The following is a 19,864-nucleotide window of genomic DNA, read 5'->3' as shown; positions in this document are numbered from 1 at the left end:
CCCCCGGCGGCCCGCGGCAGCCTGGGGCTTGTAGTCCCCTCCAGTCCCGGGCAGGCCGGGCTCCGCGGCCGGCGGGGCGGCTGCCGGCCTGGCGGTATTCGCCAGCTGCGTTTACAAAACGGCAGCAGCAAAGGAAGAGCGTGTTTCACATCATCGCGGGTACTCCTCGGCCGGGGGTGCTCCACCAATGCGATGAGACAGGGGAAAGCCTGTGTGGGGAATTTCTCACATCTCAGGCGGGGCTCTGAAGGAGACCAAACCCGGCTCTGAGGAAGGTCGGACCCGGCTCTGAGGAAGGTCAGACCCGGCTCTGAAGGAGAGCAAAAGTGGCTCTGAGGAAGGTCTGACCCGGCTCTGAAGGAGAGCAAACCCAGCTCTTTGCCAGTCTGCCCTGCCGAAGCAGAGCAGGCCGAGGCACACGGCTCTCCTCAGAGCCCAGTCTTGTACCCACCAGGTGGAGCAGTAACCTTGCTCGACTGAAGTATTTCCAGTTAAACTAGTTGAGCTCCATCTGAACACTATCAGTAAAAAAAAAAAAAAAGGAATTCTCTTTCCTGTTAGCTTAGAAAAAGTGAAATAAAGCCCCAAGCTGCCATGTCAAGAGATATCCCCTAACATGCAAAAGGACTGAGGAATTGTAATAGACCAATAACCAAATACACATTCACTGTGTAGCACTGTTATAAAAAGCACAAATATTGTTCTACCATTGATAAATAGCACAGAATATGTAAAATACAGGTGGTGATTACCGCTAGGGTTTTTTTTTGTCTGGGGACTTACAGCAGCCACTGAAGACAATCCAACTTCAGGTGGCACTCCAGGGCCTCAGCCAGGCTGCGAGTCCTCAGCTTTCTCTTTCTTCAAACTGGGCTAAATGTTCATGAAGGGAAGTCCATGGCGCATCTGGAGCTCTGAATTCTTAATGAGGCAAAAATGCTTCTAACCAAGGCCAAGGCGTTGGTGCTGCCAACTGCTGGCACATCCCTGGTTATGGGGTCTGTCCTGGGTGCAGCTTGTGCCAGCTGTGCCTGGGGCGGACTTGTGGCTCCTTTCTACCGAAGAGCGCACGATTTACAATGGATGACTGAGAAAAAACAGTGCATGTTTCTGGCCTTGCTGTCTGATGAATTACATAGACCTGGGGCAGTGGTGGCAGAGAAGCCACTTGTGAACTGCAGAGACTGGACTAGGAGCTCAGTGCAGCTTTGAGGGTCAGCAGAGAGCAAACCGTCTGCTGCATCTCCATGACAGGGAAAAGACACATCTCTCTGAAAGGGGAAAAAAACCAGCTGGTAAATGTCTTTGTTCTTGCCACATCTATGGCAGCATTTTGTTCTTGACAACATTGGGTCAGGATACTTCAGTAAAGGAGCTCTGTTTTGGCCTATCTGTAAGGTGCTCGCCTATTACATTAGATCAGCCAGTACTGCTTCTCTGCCAGACATTCAAACAAGCTGCATAGCCTGAATGGTATTGTCAAGGCTTTTCTTTGATATGTGTGAAAATGGAAGAGCTCAAGGTATTATTCCAGGTTTTCTTGGACTGGCTGTATGATGGAACTTGATTTAAATTGTCTAAATGAATGTAAGAAGCAATCCATAAACATATATCAATTATTTTTGAATGGCCCTACTGCAGCAGTGTTCAGAGACATCAAACAGGATTAAGCAGCTTTTGTGTCTAGCAATACACAAGCAAAACAAACCTTTCCTCGAGGCACTTAAAATGGAGAACATTTAAACAGATCTTTGTGCAGAAGATCTGCAGAACCCTATTGCTGTAATGGTGTAAGAATCTGAGTATGAAGCACTTTCAGCATCAGGTAGCATGAATCGTACTCAGACCAGTGTACAACCTTATTTCCTACATTAATTACTCAGATCTTACTACTTTTGTTTAGGCCAGCCCCAGTGATCTACTTAAAACACCTTTGTGTTCCTCACTGTTAAGCCACAGGCTTCTAACATGCTCTGCTTCATCAGTGTCCTGAAGTCCTTCTGGTGGAGCCAGATCTCCTACCTCCAGGTGTTTTCTTTCTCGATAAACTTAGATCTCAAGGCAGTTCTTTCAGTAAATTTTTATGCAGAAACCCTAACAATTCTTCTCATATTTTTTCAATGGGCAGCCCATGGTAGCAACTGTCAGATTTTTTTGCTTTAGTTCTGCATTTAACACTTTTAGGGAGCTAAGATATTGTTTGGTACTATCTCAGCAACTCAGTAACATGAATGTCACAGTCACTTTTATCATAACCTCAATAACCTCCTTTGTAAAGGTGCAGATTGAATTTTCAGGGATGGGAGCTCTGTTTTTCTGAGTGATACAGAATTTTTAGCATAAATTTCATCTTAATTGTTTGTTTTCTTTTCAGATGACAGCTTGCTGTTGTTAGTATTTGCTGGTTCCAAAAAGGGAAGACATCATTTCACATTTAAGTTGCACAGATGGGAGTATTTATTTTGACAATAATAAGAAATGCCAAAGATGAGAACCGTTACCTCTCTGTTTTACTGCCACAGAGTGGTGATGATTTATTTTCACAAAGACAAGAAAAGGCAGAAAAGAAAACTGCAGCTGCAACATCTTTGCTAGAAGTTGGACAAGAGTGTTATTTGCTAAACTGTACATGCTGGGAATAAAAATCGAGGTTTCAATAATATTTGTCCATGGAATTCTAACCAGTCTCTGATAAAATATTCTAAACATTTTGACAACATATTTCCCTAAGGCAGAAGAAACAGATATCTATACTTTATTTATTGTTCCCCAAAGCAGGTCCTCACCAGTCTTATATTGGTTTCCAGGAAAAGAAGATGAAAACAAAAGGAAAGAAAAAAAATTACAACAGACAAATGAAAACAACAGTTTATGAAGATAGACTGGCTCGAGCAGGGAAGGACAAAAAAGGGGATGATAAGAAAGGAGAAAGAGCAAGAAAAATTTCTTCTCTGTTTATTTATTACTTTGCATACTCCTGTTGTGTTACCTACCTGCCATGCATCCAAAACTGAATTGTTTAAGAAGAGGAATTTAGCAGCACCTTTAAGCTTTTATGCTAAGATGAGCACGGCTGTTGTTTTCTATAGGTGGCTGTGGGGGGGAAAGAGTTACCATGCCTGGCTGTCAGCACTTTCTCCTCCACTGGTGAAGTTCTTGTGCTGCATTCCTTGACTCGTTTCACTCAGGGTGCTCTAAGTTAGCAAAGATCTGCTGTGTCAACAGACTCTGAAAGCATTAAGTCCTCTGGAGAGGGATGAAGGATCCAGGATGTAGTGCAATTTCTTTCAACGCAAACACTTTGATAGATACAGTCTGGCGTCATTAAATCAACATGTGCTGGGGAAATTGTGTCTCCTTTGCTAGCTCTGATGATGTCTATCTTACCTTACCTAACACAGGGGCAAAGAATTGATACCAATACCCACTGTTATATTATACACTTAGTATGAAACACAAATGCAGAAGAAGTTATGTGATTAAAACTGTTTCTGGAGGAGGGGAAAAAAAATCAAACAAAGAAGTTAATTATTTTTGGAGAGAACAGAAAATGAAAGAAAAATGTTCCCTTGCCTTTTTTTTTTTGTTAATCTGGCACATTTCTATATAACAAAAATGAAATATCAAATATGAGATTTGTAAATAAAATACATTATCAGGTGTGAACAAAATAATTTAACTTCAATAAGTGCATGAAGAATGAGGGACGACGGCCTTAGCACAGATTTGGAGGTATACAGAAATACGAAGAGGCTTTTATACATAGAGAAAACCTAAATTACTCAAAGGACAGGCTGTTACTAAGCTCAGCCAGAAAACTGATTTGATGGTATTTATTGAAGGCTAATGGCAGGTGAAAAGGTAATATCTGGGGGGGGTGGGGGGAGAACAAATGTCAGCTTGTCATTCTTGACACCCAATCAGCCATTTATTTTATTTCTGTACGCTGTCTGGAACAGCATGTTAGAGCTTGTAAATAGGGTCACTGAAGACAAAAGCAGGGTGTACACTTGGAAGGAACAACTCCTACCTTCATATATCATTATTTTAAATATAGAGAATAGGTGTAGTCTCATGGAGTGATGGACGGATGTTTTCTTTCCCAGACACTGGGGAGGTGAAAGCCTCTAAAGCCCTCAAGGAAAGCACCTCACCAGATTCAGCCCAGCCTTGCAAACTGGAATGTGATTCTAGCTGTGTCCTAGTGAAAAGCTTTCAAGGAAAAGATTTTAGAGAGGTATCAGCAGCTTAATCTTGCCAAAGTTTCATGTTTTCTCTGCAGTAGTATGTAAACCCCTTTCTATGATGGTATGTAAATTGACTGAAATTGGTTTGTCTCTTCAAAGATAAGATTATGAGAGTAAATACAAAGAATGGTAACATATGACCTTTGAGAAAGAAAGAAATCAGGTGATTAACTTCCAATGAACTGTATGGGAATTTAAGGTACAGAACAAAAGATGAGGCTAAAAATCCTCCTTTCAGGTTGCACTGGGTAACAGTAACAAGCAAATGATCCTGCGTATCATCCACTGAGTACACTTAGAGAGTCACGTTCCAGAAATGTATTGAAGAGCTGTCAAGAAGAATGACTGATTTAATGAACTGTGTCAACACATTTGCAGGAAGCACCAGATTATAATTTGCTCTGCCTTAGTGACATTTTAAGTAACTGAAAAATTGCTTTTACAGTGAGTATTAAACTGTACAATGTTATCAGCTTTTATGATATGAATCTATTTTGAAGAAAATTTACTCAGTCCCTATCTCCTTAGCTGTACTTCAGACACTACTTTTAAAAAACATGTTCACACAACGAGGAAATACTTACCTTTCTCCATGTTTTGCCTTAATGCTTTAACTTATTTTGATGTACCCTTGCCATTTCTAAAGAGCTTTTTCTTCCTAATATTTGCTTAGCTGGGGAGGAGGGACAAAGTACCTGCTTTATCACCCTGGAGGGGTAAGTCACCTGAAGCTCAAGGCTCATGAACACATTCTGCGTGGTTAAACAGGGAAAGCTTTTATTGTGAGTGGACACAGTGAGGAGACTAACGAAGTATAGGAAAATAGGTGACTGAATAGGAAAGCACTTTCACCTTGATAATGGTCAAAGAGCTGCCCAACTAGATCTCATTCTTACCATGTAAAACGTGCTTATTTTATTATGTTAGTCAAATCAAGATGTGGGGGCGGAAGGGAAAGCGAACAACTGAACTCCCAAACCCTGCTCACTGCCTGCTGCATTTCTGACCAAGGAGACTCTGCCTGTGCTCAGATTGTGTCAGGCACATCTGACCCCAACCCCTCAGTCCCATGCGTGCTCACAGGGGAGCTGAGCCAGTGCAGAGTCACATATGATGGAAAGCCTGCTTTCAAGAACCAGTGATGCTGACAGAATAGATTTCATTAAAAACAAGAAATTCTGTGAGCCAAGTATGAAGCCTCAGTCACTATGGATTTATGTTTCTGTAGTGCCTATGAGTGTCAGATGAGTTTTTTTTCCGATAGCCGAGTACTTGTTAGGTCTTTCTTCAAAGCAGATTTTTATGTGTGTACGATGTGAGCTCATACTGCAGCCTCTCTTACTGCTGGGCCACACACAGAGCTCTTCCCTCTATCTGGTGCATACTTAAATAAAACTTGCTACAGCGTTGCTACCTGCAAGACCTCATTCAGCTATTGCTGCCGTTGCTTAGTGGTTACCAATACATCTGGAGTCACAGTCCTCCTTTCATTTCCTCTCTTTTCTCTAGTTCATCTGGCTTCTGTGTCTTGTTGGAAATATAAGGGGACACTCAGGAGCAGGTGTTTCCCGTTTTTAATCCTTACTGTCCAGCATGTTACTATAGCAAGAGGTGTAATCTTCTGCTGGCATCCCATGGGTGAGTGGCTATTGGGACAGCTAGTTTTCACCCCACTTGGAGGCAAAACTACGACTTAAAAGAAGGGAGAAAGCTAGTGCGTCCCAGAAATGGGCTAGTATCCAAGAAGAGTTCAAGGAATCTGCAGGAAAAGCAGGTAATTGAAAGCGACGGGATTCTGTTATTGTTTTTAACTTTACTGAAAGGATTACACATGGAACAGTGAATAAATTGAAAATAATGCTAAAATAAATATTAATAAAAGAGAAAAAATAGGTAATGGGGTTCACGTTAATTTAGCAGGAAGGAGAATCTGCGAGCCTGAAGATCTGAAGAAATACTTCAGAGATGGCTGTGTGGGTGGGGGTAGATCTCACAAGAGCGGCCGCTATTAACTCCCCACGCAGCAGCAGGGGTCCTGCCGGACCCGAATCTTTCAGCACGCGCGTTCCGACAGCGGAGAGGGAGGCAGGTCTGAACCCGCCGATCTAGAAGCCGGGCTGCGTGGCGGCGGGCACGCCGAGAGGCTCTCACCGCCTCCGGCCGGAGCAGCTCAGCCGGCGGGCGCTTCTGCTCGAGGCGCGTCCACCCGCCCGCAGCTCCTCGGGTGCGACCTGTATATCCGTATAGGTACATGTATATGAAGTAGATGTATACGATGTATATGAAGTAGATGTATACGATGTATATGAAGTAGATGTATATGATGTAGGGGGGTCCCGAAGCGCCCCCCTCCGCTTGGGGCGGCCGCGGGGGAGAAGCCGGAGGAGGGACCGGCGCCCGCGGCCGCAGCGCAGACGGGCCGTGGCGAAGGGGAGCTCCCCGCCAGCTGCCGCTCAGAAGGGAGGAGGGAGGGAGCGGGGGGGGGCGGAGCGGCTCCCGCCCCGTCCCCCGCCGCCGTCGGAGGAAAGCGGCCGCGGGTGGGAGCGGGCGGTGGGCGCGGGTGGGCGGGGAGCGGCCGCCGCCACCCCCGCCCGCCCGCCCCTCGCCCCGCGGGCTGGGGGCGATGGCGCCGCGCCCGCCCGCCGGCCGCCCGGGGAGCGCCGCGGGCGAGCCCGGCGGCTCCGGGGGAAGTTGAAGGCTGGGCCCCCCCGGCGGGCCGCTCCGCCGGCTGCGAGGGGGCGGGCGGCGCCGGGTGCCCGAGGAGGAGCCCGAGCAGCCCGGGCGGCGGGGAGAGCCGGCGGGCGGCGGGGCTTCATGGGCAGCTCACGCCGGCACGGTCCTCGCCCTCAACGGCAGCCACCTCTACGGTAACCTCCGGGCCGCGGTCCTGGAGGACCCGCGGGCGCTGAGCGGCGGCAGGATGATCGCCGGCTCCTGGCCCCCGCGCAGCCTGGCGAAGCTGGGCCCGTCGCCCCCCCCGTCGGCGCTGCCCACGGCGAGCCCCCTCCCCGCCAACGACTCCCAGTGCGGGGAGCAGATCCTCAGCTACGGCAACGTGGAGAAAGTTGTCATCGGGGCCGTCCTCTCCCTCATCACCCTGCTGACCGTCGCCGGCAACTGCCTGGTGGTCATCTCCGTCTGCTTCGTGAAGAAGCTGCGGCAGCCCTCCAACTATCTCATCGTCTCGCTGGCCCTGGCCGACCTCTCGGTGGCCCTGGCCGTCATGCCCTTCGTCAGCGTGACCGACCTCATCGGCGGCGAGTGGATCTTCGGGCGCCTCTTCTGCAACGTCTTCATCGCCATGGACGTCATGTGCTGCACGGCCTCCATCATGACTCTCTGCGTGATAAGTATCGACAGGTGAGACCCCCGGCGCCCCGCCGCCCGCCCTGCCCTCCCGCCGCTCCCCGCACTCCGGGGGGGGGGGGCGGGCGACCGGCACCGCGCCGCTGCCCGCCGCCCCGCGGACCGAGGGCGGCCGCCGGCGCGGGGGACCTGCCGCCAGCGGTTCCGCCAGGGCTCCCTTTTGCCTCCTCCGGGTCCCTTGGAAATGAGCTGTAGGCACGCTCAAAGCGCGGAGGGAGGCGAGCGCAAGCCTCGCAGCCTCTCCTGTTCGAAGGAGCCCGCCGGAGCAGTGCGTGCTGCCTGCCGCTGCCCCAGCCCGGGTGCCCGGGGGTGCCCCGGGTAGCTTCCCGGCTGTCAGAACAAAGCTGGAGCTAGACCGTGTACGTTCGCTGTGGCTCTGGACAAAGAGCGGGGCCTCTGCAGCCGCTTTAAAGTCTGCAACGTATGTCTTTAAACTGCTTTATACAAGAGCTAGATTTGAGCTGATTCGTCCGGAGCTGGTGCCGGTGTAACCTCACTGAGTTCAGCGGAGTTTTACCAGATCAGAGAAGGCGCGGGCATTATAGCTTATTAGGGTTTTACCATCATTGTTCTAGGACAATCCCAGAACGGCTCCATTTCAACTAACAGAACCGCTTTTGACAAATAGTGTGTTGTTTGAAGGAAAAAGTGCTTTCAAATATTTGCTTTTTAAAAAAATGTCTTCTGCCCTCTTAAAAACAAAGCTTTGCTCGTTGACATTTAGTTCCTTCCAAAAGATACAGGCACTGGAGCAATAAGGAGGTGTATACAGACTTGCAGAAGAGGATCTTAGGCATTCATTTCTCATGTTAAGGCCGCACCTGAGATCCCACATTTGCCCATGTCTAAGCTCTCCTCTGCAGAGGAAGGCTAAGATATTCCTGTATTCTGTGCAGGTCCCATTCTAAAGTAAGTTGCAGCCTGTAACTTCCCTCTTCCACAGCCTAAATCCATGCCAATAATTTTAGCATCTAGAGGGGGATTGTTTCCATTACAACTCAACGCAATTAGCAGAAATTGAAGAACTTCCTAACTACTCTCTAGAAGTAGTTTATCAAGTCTGATATCCAACAGTAGCCTTGACCATCTACTTCAGAAAGTTTTTGGAAAGAACCCTGCCTTAGGTGTCTGCAAAGAAACAGTCTTTCAAAAGAGTTTCCCACAATAACTGGAGGTTGTTTCATGCCAAGGAGCATCACAGTTTATATTAATTATTTCAGAACTATAATTTCTGTATAAGCAGCCCCTGCTCCGGTGCTCTTTATTTACTGACTTCTATAATGGCTAGCAGTTATCTGAATGCTGCAAAGCATCTTCTAGCAATGAAATCCACATACAGACTTTAACTGAGTATCAAAGGGTGGGATTATTTTGTTGTTGTTGTTGTTTCTCTTGCCTTGAAATTTGCTATCTTTTAATTTAATTCCAGTATTGTAAGAAAATATGAATAGGTTTATCTACCTTCCCAGTGTTATTCACTGGTTTTCTATCCTACCTATTTTTAGGATAGGTGATTTCGTTTTTTCACTCTCTCCATATAAAGTATTTCCATTCTTTGATTGTTCTTGATGTCCATCTCTGAGCTCTCCACCTCCCTTTCTAATAACCTTTTGAGGACAGGTTAACATAATTAAGCTTTCTTACCCAAGTAAGGATGTGTGACTGATTCACACTGTAGCACTGGAGTAATTTAATTTTACTTTTTTCATCTCTTAACATTTAAGGTGACTGCTATATGCTGAACAGGGGCTTTGACTGAACTGGTTACAGTGATGATTACGTCTCTTTCTCTTGTGGTCTTCTTTCCATTCTCCCTCCACTCCCCTGTCCCCCCAAAATACCAACAAGAGATATGGCTATGTATTTAGAACAGAACATAACCTATTATGTATTAATGATCTTCATTAACAAGTTCTGGTTTAAACCAGAATTATTCTCCTCTTGTCTTTGCATTACTACTTCTATCCCTGAATGTTTATTGAACAGGATCTCTTCATAATTCATTATATTGTTGTCTACTCCCTACTTGAAATCAAGATTCTGTGAATCACGGTGCTATAACCTCTGTCATCGCAGTCCGTTATATAGTTAAGATAGGTGATATCATAAACAAAAGGAGACAAGCCAGCAATTCATTAGTAAAATGTCTCTACCACTTGGCAATAAAGAATTAAAAAATCCCCATGATTTGTAATCCTATTTAAAAATAAATAATCTTATACTGTTGTAACACTGCTCAGTCAGGCCAAAGATTAGTTTGGGATGTTAACTAATCATTGAATAGCATATATGTACAAAATATGCAAACTGGGGAGAAATTATGAAAATTAAATGTGAATGATGAAATGTTGCCAGTGTAGCATTGATTGTGATGGTGCTCTTTTACCAGCAGTTGTTCTTACACTTCTGTAGTTAGGAAAGCCTTGAATGATCAGTGAGGGAGATTTATCTCTGAAAATGAGTGCCTCTGGATAAAGTATTGTATGTGGTGCAGGAGCTGCAAATCACAATGTATATAGTGCGTTAGAGGGTCAGACCATTTTCATGAGGACCATTTTTCCATGAGTTTGATGGAAACGCTTGCATATCTTACATTATCTAGAAGGAGAAGATCTCTGATGATAGAGCCCTTATTAACTCGGTGCAAAGAATACAAATACAAGATGAACCAGGAAATCCAGAAGCAGGGAAGGAGTCAATGAAATTCACCATCCTTCATCTTGGCCACTATCCTCGGTGCCACTTAGACAACTTAAACCTTGTAGAACAATTAAGTGTCCTGAGGTCATACAGGAGACATTTGTTTAGGGAGAAGGGTTAAGATAGAGCAAAAAGGAACATTTTTGAATAATAATTATGAATTGCACTGCCACCTGGCTCTTTAGGGCAGTTTAGGAAGCCTTTGTTGTGATCCAGTAAAGTATCTTCTGAAGAGAAAGATGAGGCTGTCGCAGGCAGTGCAGAGACAACAAATAAGTTGGATATTTTAAATTTTTCTTTGTTAAACCTCTAGGTTCTTCCTGAAGCAGATGTGAGAATCAGTTGAAGGTAAATAGCTGAAAGAATGTTATTATTCAATTAATCTTAAAAAAAAAAAGTTTGTTACAAACTGTTAGGCAAGGTTTGTAAGGAGAGGTAATATCTTTGGTAAACAAACAAATATAGCTGGTAAAAAAGAGGCTTTGAGGCCCTTCCAAACAGGATAAAATGAATAAATTGAAGAGGCTTTTTGATTTGTTTCCCTTGCATAAATATGTGCTACTCAGCTCATGCCACTGAGAGCCCTGAAATGCCAGCAGCTGGCAGGCCTATTGCACACAGAGATATTTTGCTGTACAGCCCTTAGTAGCGGATGCGTTTTCCAGCTGAATTTATCAGTTGGAAAGCTCTGAAAGATGCAGATTAGCATGGAGTCCACAAATGGGCTGGTTTCATGCTATTGAAAAAAAGCCCATCTTTTTTTTCCTAGTCAGACACATCAAGCACTACTCATGCTTTTTCAGTTGCTTCTACTCTAAGTTGTGTAAATGTTAAGACTGCAAAGTAGATGCTAGTATGCTTTTATGGGGATCTCTAACTTTGTACAGGATGCACAAAAAAGAAGCTAGTCTGAAAAGGTCATTGTATTATCCACAAAGAACTAAATTCTTGGAGATCATGAGATAATGTCCATAACGATACCAAGATTTAGACTATTATGCTTTTCTTCAGATCATATCTTTCCTTTTATTTCACAACATGAAAACCTCCACAAATCTTTATCAGGGTGACCTGAGATGAGCATGTTATTCTTGAGGTATCCCTATCTTATTTAAGCCTCCACTTTGGAAGAAGACTGTCTGCTTACAGGCAGGTCTGTCAGAACTAAAACAGATGTGATGGAGAGACAAGAGTATTTCTCCCTTTTCAAATTTCATAAGGATTAAACAGGCTAGACAGCTTGATACCTGGACAATCAATACTACCTTCACTATACTCACCATTCATAATATGAGAGGTAGCTCTGGTGAAAGGTAGGAGTTATAGAGACTTTGGCAGGATAATTGTGCCTCGGTGAATAGTAGCCTTCTTTAAGCATTTCTTATTAGTGTGTTTGGGTTTTTTTCTCTTAAGGCTCCACTTTTCCGGTTCTGAATGAAATAAATTATACCACATTTAGATTCCTTTACATTTAAGAGTAAGTGAATATTGGGAGTGAACTATGAGGGACGGATGCAAACCACATCTTAGTGGGTGAATGAACATATGAAGGGAATTAATTGAATTTAAACTGGTGGTGTTTGCATGCTGATTCATCATGTTCTTCTGACCCAAGATGGCTACAGAAATCCTGTTTTGGAGAGTATCCACTGCATAACTGCATAAGTAGCAATTTTTAATTCAATTTAAAAATAGGTCTTTGGCTTAGAAAGTGACGAAGTAACATAACTATTCAGATACGGTTGACGAATTATAACACTTTCCTGACACCCACACAAGTAATGAAACACTTTTTGGGGAACTTTTCCAGTCTGTATCTTAGCCAACAATTTGTGAGTATTCCAGACTTCCATTAAATTGATGAGGATTTAGAATTTGTATGCAAATGATAGCAAAGCGGGCATTTTTCTTGATCCTGAGATTTTATACACAAGGATCAGTTCTCTCTCGCTCACTGTTTAGTATCTTTTGCCACACTCCAGGTAAGTATGAGTACCTATGCTTCACCTTAGAATATGTCAGTCCCTAAAAGCTCACCCATTTCCAGTGTCCTTGGTGCGTGCCTGGGAACTAAACAGGCCTCAGAGTGCCTCACAGGAAGAACTTGGGACTAAATTTAAATGAAGACTTAAGCACTTTCAGTAGAATCCAGGTGTCTAAATTCTGCCTACATCCAAAACTGATAATGTGACCTGAAAACCCTGTCAGCGATTTCCTAAGCCTAATGGCACCTAAGAGCCCTGTGTATCTTCCCATGCAGTATGAAACTCTTCTTCTGCTTTCAGGCCATGGGTGGAATAGGCTGCGGTCTGTTCTGCCAGCCCTGCTCAGTTCCTTCAGAATATACATGTAGAATATACATATAGAGATAGATATGAAAAGATCCAGTATGTAATATATTTTGGATCTAGAATAAATATAGGCACCCACCAGCAGTGCCCCCCATGAGATTTTGTTCAGAATATATATTTAAACAGAAATAACTGAGGAATTGGGAAAAACCTAAAAGGAACTATAGAAAAAGTGTGTGATGGAGTTACTGCAATTAAGGTCTATATTGCAGAAGAAAGTTTTGGAATCAGTATGGCAGCTAATTCCTAACCACCACCACCAGCACAAGAACCATTCTTTCCATTATTCAGCCTGATAATTCTTTCTGAGTCTGTAAATAACTTGTCTAGCTTATGGAAAAAAATCTGTAGATTGATTATTCTATTGCTGTTATATAATGGATGCATTTAAGTAGTGTTACTGAAAGGGAGTCATGAAGTGTGGAGATGCAAGATAATCTAGAGGTGGCAGTGAAAAGTGACTGCAATTGGTAACGTTCCAAGGTATGCATGAATGGGTAGTTCAGTCAGTACCAGGAGATTTGCAATTGCACCGCATTTACGTGAAAGCCTTTTTTTGAAATTGGATGTTGCCTTTTCCCCCCGCATTTGAAACTATCTTCTGTTTGCTCCTACCAGGATTTAACACTGGATGAGTTTTCAGAAGTGATTTTGGGGTCTCTAATTCTTGGGGGTTCATCCAGACATTTCAAAGGAGCCTGATAGTCAGAGGTAAGGGAACACTAATTCATATTTTTGCCAAGCTGGGCATTCTGGAGACGTTTAAAAAGTGATTTTTTTCCTGTCAGGGTCACAAAAATAGTTTCCATAAGTGAGGTTGGATTTACTTCAAGATTCACAGGAAAAATACAGTTCTAGAAACATTCCTTTTAGTTTTTGAAGGGAGCTTTCAGAAATATCTCCTAATGTAAATCACAAAAATGCAAATACATATCATACTGGCATGGTGTAGTGTAACCTGTGTACATTGGTATGAAACTATATTTTCCTGGAGTGTTTTTCTTGAACTGAATGAGTATCATAGAATGAAACATCAAACAATTTGTAGTCATTATACTGTGTTTGAAGCAAGGTTATTATATCACTGGTAGCATGCTCTCACAACCTTCTAGAGGAACAGAAATTAATCAAGGGATGTTCTTTGACTTTTCTAGAATAATTTTCTCTGAAACTTATTGATAAAAATCCCTGTAAATTATGTAGGGAGAATATCTGATTTCTTTAAAAGAAATCCAGTATTATTTTTCATATTCTTGTTGAGTTTGAAACATTTTATCAGAAACATTTGTGGCAACTTTTGGAACATAATATCCCATTTCATCTGCAGTTGATATTGTACATATGGTGCTGTCTTTCATCTACAAACACCTCTTTTTTTCCCCTCTCAGTATATCACACAAAGATCTAGTCCTTCCTCTGTGGACTAGGAAATCTGAAGAGCGAGCTGGCCATTGTAGGTCTTACATGAACATAAAAGAGCTTGAGAAACAGTTTAGTCTGCCAAAGCGCAGTTGTCATACAGGAAAGACTGGGGAGGAAAATTACAAGTTCTGGTATCTGAATGTACAAAGCACGAGCATTATAAAGCAATGCTCATTGCACTTTTGTCCTAATGGTCACTACTATTTGTAAGGTGAGGTTAATTTCTTTCAGCAGGAAAGCTTACAAGTTTTAGTTTTCCATGTTGTACTGGATAGCCAACTATTTCTAAATGATTGACTCATAGTATATCTATTCCTATGTATACTGAAGATAGAAAAAAAAGACAAAATTTTCTGAGCAAACTCTTACAACAAAGGTTAAGTTTTCCTTTCCAAAAGACTCCAGTAATTAAATATGTCATAGGGAAAATTTGTTTCTATTCTGTTTGAACTAACACAACAATATTAAAGAGTGCAGCAGCTTTGCTTTTCTTCTTGTACCTTGCTGTTTACTCAGGAGGCTTTGTATAAAACATCTAGATTATCTGATGATATGGGTGGTTCTGTACATGCTAGCATGTATACAAAACAGGTAGTGATTCACCTCTAACAGTAAACAAGTTTTTTGGGTAATGTACAGACAAGAATGAAATTTCTAATAGTGCCAGCTGTTCTAATAATATGCAGAACTGAGATGTGCAGTGAAATCAAGTCAGTACTGAGTATATTCTTTCTGTCTTTATCCTGGCCCCTGCTATCAAATTGTAAGCTAGCACAAGAGACCTCTGAGGGGGGTTAACATCATCATGGACAGCTATTTCACTGCAAAATGGTCATGATTGTTAAAAAACAACCCAAAACACAAAACCAAGGAGGGATGTTACAAAAATAACTTTTTTTAAAGTAAAGAGAAACCAGGGTGAAGTCTATTCTTAGAGGTACATTGTGTCTTGATGAGAAAGCTGGCAGCAAAGTTTTTTCCTGAGATATATCAAGGAAATGGGTGGTTTTTTGGTACTGTCAAAAACTTGAAACCAAGTGTTTTAGCTTGTGGAAGTGTAAGTTAAAAATATAACCACAAGGAAAGTTGGTTATCCATTTTTGTTTCCAGTTTTTTATGTTCCTTTAAGGAGATTGTGGGAAGTGGAGGTGGAGCCACATGAAAGGTAACACTTTTCTGACATTGGGAGCTATTTGTCCTGCAGGGTGTAGCAGGTTGAGGAGCAAGCAGCAGCTTGCCTTGTGTTAAGTGGTGGAAAAACTGCTCAGGGACCAAGGGAGACTGGGCAGAGTTTGTCGTATGTCAGACCTTCACTGAGTTGGGTAAAATCAGAACTGGAAGCAAAGGCTTGCCTGCAAGGGCACTCTTCTTGTGGGAGAATTGTGTACAAATCTTTTTACTCCTAACTCACCATGTCATGAGTTTTCTGTATTTAAACAGACCCATTTTCTAGTTTTCATTTAAATAAACTGATTTTTTTTGAGTTGAAAACTCTTCAGTCTTTTGGGGAGAGCTTGTTATTGGAGATCTAGGCAGACACATCATGAGGTCTCCTCCCAATAACCTGGCATACAGTTATGCCATCTTCACTCCCACTGAAGAATACTGATCAGTAACCTTGCTGGCATTGGAATCATCATTTCTCATCAGCTATACAAGTACCTGCAATCAGAAATATGGCATATTGCTGCTGCAAGTTAAATTGAGCCACAGATACAGAGCTTTTTTAAAGTACATTATTTATAAAACTGTTTGCTTTTCATGAGAGATGTGTTAGAGACTAGGGACAATGTAGTTCTACATATGGTTTGCAGATCTCCGGAGAGGGACACAAAAGGCAAAAAAACCCAAGTCTGTTGTCAGTAGTGTCTGTTACTAGTTAGACAACTGTTCCCATACTAGAAAATGTAGGGATTTTTAAATCAAAGTAGAGAATAGTGGCCTAGAAGATTTATTCTCGTAACATGTATTTAGAAATTGGCAATAGGCACAAAAATGAGAAGGTGAAAATGGAAGGCATGAGCACAGATAATGGAAGTATATGCTATTACCTAAACTTATTGTAGACTTTGCAATGTAACTATCATCATGAACACAAACCATGAAAACACAGCACCATTTGCCAGAATAATTTTCTGTAAGTAGTTTTCCATGTGGGGTGTTAAATTTTGTTTATTTGCTGTAGAAGTTGACATTTAACAAATAGTTGAAATACTAAATCCCTGAACAAAATCAGAGTATGTTCTCTGGCCACAAATTACTTGGAAATATTTATACCCATGACCCAAAACAGCTGCTGACAAGATGCAAAGCTTTCCTTTAATAGTCTAATAAGATGTTTTGATGATAAAAAAAGCACAGCTTTGGCTCTAAAGACTTAATTTTTGAATTGTTATCTACTGCAGTTTCCCTTTTACTTTAAGAGTCTGCATTCAGAGACCCACTTATTAGCACAAGCAGTTTTAGCAACAATACCGATTGTAGTCTCTCAAGAGTGTATTGTTCCATATTAAAAAGCTATTTTTGCTAAATAAGTTTGGTCATTAGCAGAACACAATCTTCATTTTTTCAAAAATAACTGAAATTAAAGTAGCACAGTGGACTGTTTGCCTCTGAATTAAACAACACAAGAAGGAGCTTAACATTTCCAAAGCCTGAAGCTTCTACACTGCTGCCCAACTGTTGAATTGAAGGGAGCATCTTATCAAATATCCCAAACACCTGCAGTTTACTGTGAGCTCCCCGAGATCTCCACAGGCTAGCTGTGGTAATTCATCTCACACTGGTGCCAAAGTTCTGCTCCTTAAATTCAAATGCATGTTTGAAATTGTCAGCCTGGCAATGAGGACTGATATTATTGGAAGCTGTAGGCATAGCAATAAACCTTAGGTACTTTAGTCTTTATCCACATAAAGTTGATGCCACCACATCTCAGAAGAACCTTAGAGTTGCCATCTTGCTGCTCAGAAGGAAAGGAAAATAGGAAGGAAAGACATACTTGCTGAGAGATGAGAAGAAGGGCTTCCTTCCTCTGATCCCACTTATTTCACTGCTTTTGTGTGTGGTGTAGCACCTGTAAAATGAACAGAGAAGACAGGTCTGGGATCCTTGATAATATCCAAATCCCGTTACCTTTAAAGACTTTGGAGGAGGAGATGGTTTATCATCAGCTCTATCTATTTCTGTTTTAGCATAAAGGTGTAACTCTAAATTCTGAGGAACACGAAAAGGCATTGTAAAAGAATCGTGACACACACCCCGCACCCACCCCCCCACCCTGAGCTGGACAAATGGTCATCTGTGGATAACCAGTAGTTGAATCTGGCCTCAAATTTTGTCATTCTGTACAGAAAGCCCAGGGGAAGAGGGCCAGAAACTCCTTTCTTGACAGGAGAAAAGCAACAGGTTTATTCTGTAGATTGGATGTACTATGTTTTCATGCCTGTGAAGTTGGTGGTAGCAGTTTGTGTTGTGTTGAAATTTGTTCCATATTTTAAAAATATTTAGTGTTGCAGATTTTGCATGATTTTAAGAAGGAGGAAAATTATGAAAGATGCTGCTGAAGGAAAAGAAACTTGTTGTGGGCAGGCCCTTATTCAACAAGACAAAGAGGACACATTATCCTGGCTAATCTTTTTTTCAGGTTTCCTGTCTAGCAATCAATAAGCTTACTTGGAGCTGCCTTTCCAAAAGTAGACCTGGTGACATCTGAAATGGGGAGTATGGGCTTCTGGATTTGGATTAAATTTTACTGAAGCAGCAAGCTGGAAAAAGCCAGCTACATGGAACCACAGCCTGGCAGGTCTGAGCAAGATCCAGGAGGTTCAAAGTTCGTTGGAGTAGAGGACTGGCTAGCTGGAAAGAAGTAGTGTCCGTTTGGCCATTACGTTCTTCATTGTCAAACCTGCTGGTAAAAAATGAATAAATATTGACAAATGAACTATTAAATACTGTGGTAGTGAAGGGCTGAACATACAGTTTTATCCACTGCAATTTGGGGTTTGCTGCAGTCATTTTTCATCACTAGATGTTTCTCCCCTTCAATCTTCTCCTTTCGTTAAAGGGCACCTGGGACTGTGTATTTAAGGATTGAGTGATTGCAAAGGGAAGAAATATTTGTGAAGTAATATTAAATTCCTACAAATTTTCTATTTCCAGTTTATAGAGGAGAGCTTGATCTGACCAATTTATTTATTGAAATTAAATTCCAAAATATCACTGAATGAGACATTTTCTGAGGAAAATGACAGCAGGCAGGAGGATTACATGTGAAGGGAGAATTTGGGATCTGGCATATAAGTAAGCTGTAAATACATATGTTAGTTAAAATGAGTGCTAAGGAAATAAATGACATGGTTAAGACATGTAGTAGCTACAGCAGACCTCACATTGATTGACATGAAAGGTGATGAGACATGATAACCTCATTCTGTACCACATACTGAGCAGACAATATACTGCTAAAATATCAAGAAATGGTAAATAAATATCTGTTTGTATAAGTTACAGGGAAGGAATCACCTTATTATCTTCTGATAAGTCCCCGTTCCAGAAGTTTCTGTTGGAAAGGACTGTGAATAGCAGTTTTCTAAAAGGTTCGTGAACTGCAGATACAGAATTTGATCTAACCTCCTGCCTGCCTTCCTTGATACCTTCCCCTCATACTGTGCTCTCTCCAACTTACCACCTCCCCTTCCAAAACAGGTTATGATTTCTTCCTATGATAGGACCTATTCATATTAAGAAGCGAGACATGCTTTTACTACTGTGGAGGACAAGCAGCTCCAGAGTCTGCATCTTTAAAAAACTACTGGTATTGTAGAGAATCAGAACGGGATGTTCTGTTATAAAAATATTTTATAAAATTGAGATGATTTTGCTAGAATTTTTTTTTTTAAGTAACACATTTAGAGTTACTTTCCGGTGATGTCCTCTTCTGATATTTCAGAAGAAACTAGTTTTGTATGTGAAAAGCAGGGTTCAGTGCACCATTATGGTTCTAACCAGTCAATTCAAGATAAAAAAACTTTTGATTTTTCCTCCATAAAATTCAGAATGAAGGCCAGTTTTAAAGCTTTTCTGAAACACGGCGTGGCTTTTTTCATTGTTCACACAGCACTGCTAGATACTTGTCAGTATGTGACTTGGAGCAGAGGTAGCTTATTCTTCTAGTGCTTTGACTAGAGTTGTACTTAGTCACTCATACTCTGGAAATTTATCACAAACTCCCTACCTCATGTTTTGGGTAGTTTGGTTGTTCAGTTGTTGTTTTTTTCAATTGACTCAGCCTTACAAAAATTCTTTGCTTTGTTTGCTGTTATTCTCAGGTAAAGCATCACTGATCTAAGTTAGTCAGCCAGAATATATTGGTGTTTGAGGAGATAGTGTCCTCTTTCACCTTGGACTTTTTTATGAAACAGAATTACTTAGATGCTTTGGCTGCTTCAGTACCTCAGCTACAGTCCCAAAGTTGCCATTTCTCACTTTTATTCCTTTAGAGGGTTTTCTTTTTGCTTTCAGACCTGTTTGCATTAAGCATTCCTTTGTGAGAGGATTATGTTAGTGAAAAGTGTATTTTATGCTGAACTACAATGACAATATTTAAAAAATGTTTTTCAGGAAAGAAGTGAAATTAAAATCCACGGTGCCCACTTTCTGGGAACAGTAGGTACCTCTAGCTGACGTTTCAACAGGTAATATTATAGTAAAACTCAGACTCTATACAGACTCCATACAAGATGCTTTGCACATCCCAAAGTTTTAGAAATAAGACTTCTA

General features: G+C 42.1%; 1 protein-coding gene across 1 annotated transcript in view; it reads left to right on the top strand.

Annotated features, from left to right (window-relative positions):
• The first annotated feature begins 4,988 nt into the window (after window positions 1-4,988).
• The window catches only part of HTR7 (5-hydroxytryptamine receptor 7), a 38,280-nt gene continuing 23,404 nt past the window's right edge, over window positions 4,989-19,864 (top strand). Inside the window, 4 exon segments of the mRNA XM_075026726.1 lie at window positions 4,989-5,029; window positions 6,577-6,835; window positions 6,837-6,950; window positions 6,952-7,607. Of these exon segments, the coding sequence (XP_074882827.1) occupies window positions 4,989-5,029; window positions 6,577-6,835; window positions 6,837-6,950; window positions 6,952-7,607 (1,070 nt within the window).

Source organism: Buteo buteo, chromosome 4, assembly GCF_964188355.1.
Source record: "Buteo buteo chromosome 4, bButBut1.hap1.1, whole genome shotgun sequence".
NCBI lineage: Eukaryota > Metazoa > Chordata > Aves > Accipitriformes > Accipitridae > Buteo > Buteo buteo.
Note: the sequence above shows the minus strand (reverse complement) of the source record. Positions and strands in the feature narration are given on the sequence as shown.